The sequence below is a fragment of the Sinocyclocheilus rhinocerous genome, unplaced genomic scaffold, assembly GCF_001515625.1.
Source record: "Sinocyclocheilus rhinocerous isolate Xijiao unplaced genomic scaffold, SAMN03320098_v1.1 scaffold1630, whole genome shotgun sequence".
Taxonomy (NCBI): Eukaryota; Metazoa; Chordata; class Actinopteri; order Cypriniformes; family Cyprinidae; genus Sinocyclocheilus; species Sinocyclocheilus rhinocerous.
This window is the reverse complement of record NW_015664013.1, coordinates 211,858-221,071: the sequence shown is the minus strand read 5'-3', so window position 1 is coordinate 221,071 and position 9,214 is coordinate 211,858. Positions and strand designations below refer to the sequence as shown.

The window sequence follows — 9,214 nt, the reverse complement described above, 5'->3', positions numbered from 1 at the left end:
CCTGCGAGAAAATAAATAAAAAGGGTGGGGCTGCTATGAGTGCAGGCAGTCTAGGAACAGTTCAACCCAGTGGCATGACAACACCGGCCCTCGCGGCCAAAAAACAGACCGGCCCACCGGGAATCCTCCCGGTGCTCCCGATTAGCCAATCCGGGCCTGGCTCATATTGATATTCATGAGCCAGGTCTCTGACACAATTACCATAGTAGGATTCATAAATTCCAAACGCACTAGGCAGTTGCTAGGAAAACACTGTTTAGCAAATGTTTGCAACTTTACAGATCTTCTTTATGCACCAAGAGCTTATAACACTCCAAAGAGAAAGGAAAAATTGAAATCGCATCATATGACCCCTTTAAATCTTTTACTTTTCACAAGTATCGCAACCCATATTCCAGATGTATAACGTAAATGAAGTAATAGCATTTCCGTTTGGATAAAATCTATGTGACAAAAACATTCGACAGCAACATCAACAACAACAACAACAACAACAAAAAGTAACATTCGGATGTAAAGCAGACTCTGAAAAATCTCGCACTCTCATGAAAACCAACGCATTTTACATTTTAATTCTCAAATGTTTCGTTATTCAGCGTTAAAATGAAATATGAGCATAAATGTCATAAATGTGTTCAGATGCGTTATACTGTATGTCATACAGGGTCTTTATGCAAGTCAGAAAGACAAACGGACTTACATATATTTTTGTAATTTTATTCTTTAGTGGCTAAATTCCATATACATAAAGAGAAACCATACTTTTTAGCGTTTAAAAAAGAATTAATTATGTTGAATCAATCTTGCCCTCAAAAAAATGTTTTCTTTATTTATTTTCATGTCTTTGTGTAATGGTAATAGTGCTTATCTTCCCTTAGCAAATTGTTATTATTTTTCTGCCCATACTTGTTCATATTATCCATGTGCATGTTTTTCAATGAATTAAAGAAGCAGAATAAAATAAATAAATAAATGTCACACGTTGCACAGAGTGTGACATTTACTTATTTATTTATTTTATTTTGCTTCTTTAATTTAATAAAGTTTGGAAAATATCCCTCACATAACGGTGTAGCTGCATGGGTGAAGAACCAGATAAAATTAAAATATATTTTCTTGGGAACAGCTGAACGGAATAAATGAACGCAGGATGAGCAGAAGCGCTTGTAGGCATGGGACGTGACGTCCTCACATGATCAGCCAATCCCGCACCGCCCTCGTGTTTACTGTCTGAGTTCCGCGCATGCGCTCTAGCATGTAAATAACAGCAGCCGCGGTGGTTTGTATGGTTTCGCACAGGCTCGTCAAACAGACGAACAACCGGCTTATATTTACAGAGGACGTTATTATATCTGCTACGTTAATGAAAGTACGTCTGGAAGAAGAATACAGCGTTAAATTAGTGGAACAGAACGCATTAATTTAACGTTACAGCTAGTGAAGTGTCAGTTAGCACACAGCTATGATAGAGACTAACGTTAGCCGGAGGTGTTTGAGTTTGACACATTTAATACAGTACAATTAATTATATAGAATCTTGACTTATTTTCTTACTTTTGATTTATAACCAACAGTTCATAAAACCGCTTTCTGTTGGACAGGGATGAGAATATTTAGTGCCTAATTGTGCTATGCTGTTAGCAGAGGTGTGGTGATGTGTTCAGTGTAGCATGACACAGCAGGCTGTTGATCAGAGTAACACAGCTGATCCAGGAGCGAATATAAACACTCAAACATACATTACTGTCTGCTGTGGGATTCACAGAAATGCTAACAGAAAACAGGTGAGTCAACAGATTGTTGATGTTACATTATTTTAATGAAGGAATAAATCGTCTTTATTAATCCCAGAGGGGCAGTTTCTGATTTTATACATACATCTTGATTCACACATATACAGACAGAATGTGACACAATGGCGAACGTGCTAGATTGTAGCATACAACTTGGAACATAAAGAAACGTAATTTGCAATGAAATAGTATGTGTAGAAACACTTATAACATAGAATATATAATACCCTGTGAAATATATAAATATGTGTAATAAAATGGTACAACACAGTAATTAAGGTCCTAATGTGTAAGTGTTATGAAGCTGCTTTAGTTAGTATTATGTTTATAGTCTTTAACCTGTAATGATGTTGTGAAGGAAGCGTCAGCGTGCTGAAGGTGATGTCGAAAATGCTCGGATGCCTCAGGCCAAACGACTGAGTTCAGCTCTCCAGAGCTCAGAGACGGGTAGAGAATCATGGGAGTCTGAGGTAGGAAATAGAGTCAAACACACATCACTACACTTCTTATCATTTAACTGCACACATCTGAATGTTTTGTCTTATCGCTGTCTTTAGGAAGTGTTTAGCCAGTCATGATGAGGTAGGAGTAAAATGGGATGAAGTCTTTAAAGGGGTCATATGATGCGATTTCAAGTTTTCCTTTCTCTTTGGAGTGTTACAAGCTGATTGTGCATAGATAAGATCCCTGAAGTTGCAAAGACTAAAGTCTCAAAACCAAAGAGATATTCTTTATCAAAGTTAAGACTCTGCCACGCCCCCCTAAAACGGCTCGTTCTAACACGCCCCCACATATCTACCTCACTATGTGGAAATATTTGCATAATGCCGCCCAAATGTGCATGCAAAGAAAGAAGGCGTGGTTTCAGTAACCGCAGTTAGTGTTGAAGCAGCATGTCAGGGAGATGCTGTGTGTTTCAGTGCGAAAGCAAAAGCACTTTATTTGGCCTTCCGAAAGTAGATGCATTTAGGAATCTTTAAGATTACTTACAACAGAACAGCAATGCATTTTATGGACGACCGTTTCGTGAACCTAGGAGAGGAGGTAATTCTGACTTTGCTATGACAATCTGGCGCTTCTGAATCAGCTACTGTTTTGTTATTAGTTTAAGTATTTGCTATTGACTGTTCAAATGCGGAGTTTTGCGCAGCGCAGAGTAACGGGTTGTGTGTGTGTGTGTGTGTGTGTGTGTGTGTGTGAGGGGAACAGGGTCACATAACAGGAGAGTGAACTGCTTGTCAGAAATCATAGCACGTCAGCTGTCTTAACCGTGGCTTGTGTACTGCAAACACATACCAGCTTCATCACTGTGTCTGTCATGCGACTCTGTTGCCCTTTCGGGCTTGAACTGATGGTAAAACTAATGACATTATTTACTGTCTTTACATTTATTTTGAAAGATGAAGCACGTGATTATGGTAAGGGGCGTTACGTTACCAACGAGTGCTTGCAGTGTTCGGCCAATCACAATGCACTGGGTCAGCTGGCCAATCAGAGCAGACTGCGCTTGTCGGAAGGAGGGACTTTGTAGAAAACAAAGCGTTTGAGAGAGGCGGGGCATAGAGGACCTACAATAATGTACAGTATTTGAAAAATAATGTGTTTTTTGAACATTAAAGCATGTCAACATATTCTGTTACACCAAATACACAAAATAATGATCTTTAAAAAAGCATCATATGACCCCTTTAAAAGCTGTTTCTGGCTTTGTGTTGCACCTGTCACTCTGCATATTCTTCCGAAACAGGGTTTCTGAGTTGATGAAAGATGATAATTAATTAAATAATTAACAAATATTGAATTAAAGTTTCACATGCGTATCGGAACTCATTGTGCGCTGTGTTAATTTTTTTTTTCACATTCACATAATTTCCGTGGACAGTATTCAGCGTTTTACCAGTATTTTAACATTTGAAAGTGAAAAATTTAAGACAAATATTAGTATTGTAACTTGTAGTGTAAAATAAATTTCTTATGTACTACACACACACACACACACACACACACATATATATATATATATATATAGTTTGAGTTACACATTTCTTCACAGATGTTTTATAAATCTTGTCTCAATTGTGCAAAGGGACTTTTTTGACAGCTCCTACGGATCATACTTCCTGCGTTTTTGAATCCCCGTTCTGTGATAATCTGATCATTGAAGTTTTAAGTTTTCTTTTCTTTCTTTTTTTTCCACCACAGCCCATTTTTTCTAGTTGTGTTTCTATTGTGTAGACAGCAAACCTTTATTAAAACCCCATATAAACATTGGTCAGCAGTGAATTACGGCAAAGTAGGAAACTAGGGGTTTTATGAAATTTATGAAAGTAAGTAATGGCAATGTGACATGACACCAGACACATCTGGACTTGCATGTGTGTCATAGGTTTTACAAATACTTGAAATGTCCATGTTCTGCTTCCGTTGGCTGCTGCAACGCTGCGTCGCTAATTTGAGGATCGATGTTGCTAACCCATTCTTACGGTCCTTTGCAGTCTTCCAGTAGCGAGAGCAGTTGGATCAGCAGTCCAGATCACGCCGCAGGGAGCAGCAGCAGTAGCCATTGTGGAGTGGATGTTATCGGGCCCCACGGTGGCCCCGGCCCCTGCAGTCCCCACAGTGCCTCGACGCAGTCGGACCCCGTGGACCTGCTGTCCTACCAGCACATCAACCGTGTCCTGAAGGAAGCCCATTTCCACAGCTTACAGAGCCGGACTCAGTCCAAGCACAGGTGACTTTCAGGGACAGATTAACCCCATAGCGACCCCTAGAAGACAGGGTAAAACTTCTTCATCTCCATCCTCATTCAAACCTGCTTCTACTTTCTAGATCTCTCTGCTAGAGCTCATCTTATGTTGATATTTAATTGGATGGAAAACATGCCCTGGTACTGTAAGCTCTTCGACTAACTAGAGCACAAAAGTGTTTTTTGTAAGCAATAACAGCTTGACTATGATGCAAACTTTTGTGACTTTCACACTGTGTATTTTTCTTCTGAAAACAGCTGTATTGAGAATGATGATACAATTTAGTGGGGATTTGCACTTGGGAGTTTGTTGTTTTGTTGATCAGATATTGATGTGGACCATATAGCAATTCAGCTGAGCACATTTAGATGGGAGGCTTAAACATGCCAAAATATTCCAATGCACTTCTGATTAGTGAACTCCATCGCAGTGCTGTAACTAATGAATTAAGAAGCCAGTCGATTTAATATCAAAGACTGTGCTGGTGGGCAGATCTGGGTCATTTCTTTATAATCTTGGCTCAGAGTTCTGCCGCATCTCTTGCCTCCCAACCATCACTGAAGCTGGTTGCTCATCCAGGCATCATGCCTTCGAGACCCTGCAGAGATTTTCTTGTGTGCTGTTCAAATTCTGCATTTGAAAGATTGTTGTTTATTTTACTATACCTTTTTGTATGGAAAGATGTACAATACATTTTACATTCAGATCATCTACATTTCTAAATAAAGATGTGTGTTCTCAAGCAAATCTGGGTGTTTAACTTGTGTGATTAACTGAAAATAGTATAGCTGTCGAATAAAATCCGGATAGAAGAAAAAAAATTTTTGCTAACACTCCAAAGAGAAAGGAAAAATTTAAATCGCATCATATGCCTTTAACAATTCCGTGACTTCTGCGGTTGTAGAAGCTACATGTCAGCGTGTTTTCAACTGAAAGAAAAATTGTCTTTAATCACCAAATCCTCATTTAATTACTATAGTACCAATAATGCTGAACTAAGATTTCTCATTTAGAGAAAGTCACATTAAATATTGCTTATTATGCCATAAACCTTAAATATATGGTTTTATAATCCATGACTTACAGTTTTGCATTGTACTGTTCTTTCTGATTTGATTGTCACTTGGAATGCTTCATTGAATTTCCTTAAGTACAGAGTCTTGTTTCTTTGTCTTTCTGTCTGTATGTAGCTTCATTCTCCTATTATGTGTTTTTCTGTCTTAGTACACGTGTGTAATAGATGACAGAGGGAAGGGGAAGAAATCTTCCTTTTCTGGATGTGTAGTGAATTACAGCTCAGTGCCAGACCAGGCATTAATGAGAGATGATCTGTGCTTCCAGGAGTTGTGGGAAAAGGTCATTTTAATTAGAGCACTACATGTCCTTGTCTTGTCACATTACGCTGCATAACGGATTACATATATTAATTTGCCTCTGGTAAGCACGGCTCCCCGTCTCTGCGTCCTCATTAGAGCTCCTGCGGAAAGCACAGGCCTTCCTTCACTGCAACGAGCATGATAGATGTGTCCAAAATGACCCTGGATCAGTTTATCAGGCCTCTGAAGAATAAGAAACACAGCCTTGATTTGGAATATATTCTCCTATACTTGATATTCGATACTGACGGACTAGATTTCTGACAAAAATGTAAGTATTGTTGCCTGTGAAAAGCTTACAGCCTCAAAGCCAGGGTGTAGCTAACAATATGTTGCTGCTGCAGTGTTCTGAGCATTTATGCTATGTTTGCTAGGCATTTTGAAGGGTGTTTTTTGTAAGATGCTCAATAGGCCATCCCAAAGTCTCTAGCAATGATTCAAGTTCCTCTTTAAGTCTATGGGATGTTTTAAAGAATTTAGAAGATGCAAATGTGAACAAACCAAATGAATCTTTCTCATAATGTCATCTCAAGTCATAGAGTTTCTCTTCAAAAACTTTTTTTCACAGAATTGTGAGATATAAACTCGCAAGTGCGAGTTATAAAGTCAGAATTGCGAGATTATAAACTCACAATTCTGTCTTTTTTCTCAGAATTGCGTGATATAAACTCGCAATTCTGACTTTTCCCCTCGCAATTGCGAGTTTATATCACGCAATTATGACTTTATTTCTCAGAATTGCGAGTTTATATCTCACAATTCTGTGAAAAACGTCAGAATTGTGAGATAAAAAGTCGCAATAACCTTTATTTATTGTATTTTTTTTTTATTCAGTGGCGGAAACGGGCTCCCATACTTTACAGAGCTTCCATATCACCCAAATAAACTAAGACTAAACCCACTGTAAGAAATTGTGATTTTAATGGTTTAAGACTGTTAATCGGTTAACTATAAGTTTCCTTGCTGTGTATGGTGAATAACTGTAATATATCTAACCTTACATTTTACAGTAAAATAGTTAAATTTACAGATTTGGGAAGTGAAAAAGAAGTCATATAATTTACAGTGAAAAAACTTAAAATGACATTCCCAGAATTCCCTGCTAATTAATTGAGACAACCCTATAAAGGTCCATATATAAAGGGCTGAATAAAGATTCCAGAACACAATGGACTCAATGGACCCTATTCACTCATCAAAGAAGCACAATGAAGACAAGACTGCAGTCACATCATGTGTGGTATACAGTAGTTTAATGAATTCATTGCCTTGTACTCCACTGTAATTTAACATTAAGTTGTTAACATTGTTAAATTGTACTTTAGTTAAAACTTGAATGGTATTAAATCAGGTGTTTTATCACAATTACTTCCATGCCCTCACAAAAGCATCACAATGGATACCAGCAGATGGCAGCAGAATTCTTCAAATTCACTGTGCAAAGTGAAATTCTGTCATTTCACGTCAAAACAGTTTTAAAAACAACTACTTTAATATTAGACAAATAAATAAGAAGCATTTACGATGAACCTGTTAACTACGAAGACTAATACCACATAGACCTGCATGCGTGTTATGGTAAAGTGTGTAGCGCAGCGAGGAAGGAGAGAGTTAAATCAGCTGTCCTTGTTCTGGTGTCTGGTGCACATACGTTGTTTTATTTTTACCATCCACCATTAAAATCTGGGTTACACTCAAGGCCTTTTGGTCCTTGTCCCGCTCCTGAAATGAGAGACTGCAGCCAGAATATACGACTATAGCAGTTTATAAGGCCTGCATGCATATTCAGCAGGGCCAACAAAATCTTCACTGTTTCAAGTCAACATGAAATCAACGTGATTCTATCTGTGATTTACTTTCTTAATACACATTCTGCTCTTCCATTCCATCCACCATTAAAATCTGGGTTACACTCAAGGCCTTTTGGTCCTTGTCCCGCTCCTGAAATGAGAGACTGCAGCCAGAATATACGACTATAGCAGTTTATAAGGCCTGCATGCATATTCAGCAGGGCCAACAAAATCTTCACTGTTTCAAGTCAACATGAAATCAACATGTGATTCTATCTGTGATTTACTTTCTTAATACACATTCTGCTCTTCCATGCATCAATGCATGTTATTCCAAAGACAATACCTCTGAAACAACTTTCCTTTTTTTGCTGATGTCACAAACAAATCCCTCTTACTTTTCAACTCCGCCCAGTCAACCACCTGCCATTTAGAAAAAAGATAGAGAAGTCACCAAAAAGTCAAAATAGGAAAGAAGATTCACTCTCCATATGCACGTTTACCTCTAGTAAAAACACCCTTATTTCTCAAACCATGGTACTGTATATAGGCCATTATGTGAAACTGGATTCTCACAGCTCTGAAACGATGCTGAGTGAGCACCAGACTGACTGTACACACAGCTTTGGCGCTTTTCTCCACTCTGTGCCAGAGCAGGCTGTTTAGGTAGCTGTTAGATGGCCGGGGCCTGGTGTGAACCTGGCACAAGAGCTACTGGTCTTCAGTCGAAAGCCAACACTAACATCTGTTCCATCAGAAGAAAAAAAGCTCTCAACGGCCTCCTCCATCCCCAACACTCCAGCTAATGACTGGCCACTCCTGTCATTAAAGCCTTATTACCTTCGTAGGACTCCATACAGAGAAGAGACGAATACACTGGAAAACCGCAGGGGAGAGAGGTGCAAATGCAGTCTACTGTTAGATGGACACATTAATGGGTGGATGTTCTGATTGGGATAACTATATTCCCATTTCTAATGAACACTTCTGGGAACTGTTTAGGGCTTCTCATAGAAATCATACGCAGTACCTTACATCAGCTAGCTGGAGGTTTAGACTATTAACTCTCCACAGGATAGCGTTGAAACACATTAGACATACAAATCATTTGAAATGTGTTTCCTTTTTTTAAGCTGTTAGCTTGCTAAAGGAAGGAAGCAACTAACAACACAAAGAAAGTGAAATGCTTAATTTGATCATTTTACACTCTAAAAAATGCTGGGTTGAATACAACCCAGTGCTGGGTAAAATAGGGACAAACCCAGCAATTGGGCTGTTTTGACCCAGCGGTTGGGTTACTACCCAGAAGGTTGGGTTAAACATTTAACCAAACCGCTGGGTCAAAACAGCCCAATTGCTGGGTTTGTCACTATTTAACCCAGCACTGGGTTGTATTTAACCCAGCATTTTTTAGAGTGTAGCTTCAAACCATAGCTTAAATTTAGCTTGAACCCATAATATGATGTCATACGTAATACAAGCATTCATTAAAATTGTTAGTTCACCCC

General features: G+C 38.7%; 1 protein-coding gene across 1 annotated transcript; it reads left to right on the top strand.

Annotated features, from left to right (window-relative positions):
* Positions 1-1,222: 1,222 nt before the first annotated feature.
* On the top strand, positions 1,223-5,279 carry LOC107729206 (protein FAM104A-like). Its single transcript, XM_016539637.1, has 4 exons — positions 1,223-1,369; positions 1,645-1,784; positions 2,152-2,263; positions 4,289-5,279. Exons 2-4 carry the CDS (start codon positions 1,768-1,770, stop codon positions 4,526-4,528), a joined length of 369 nt encoding a protein of 122 aa, XP_016395123.1. The 5' UTR covers positions 1,223-1,369; positions 1,645-1,767; the 3' UTR covers positions 4,529-5,279.
* The last annotated feature ends 3,935 nt before the right edge of the window (positions 5,280-9,214 follow it).

Excerpts from the sequence above, each read along its gene's own strand:
- LOC107729206 (XM_016539637.1), top strand. Across the intron at positions 2,264-4,288 it reads GAGAATCATGGGAGTCTGAG|TCTTCCAGTAGCGAGAGCAG; the intron begins GTAGGAAATAGA and ends GGTCCTTTGCAG.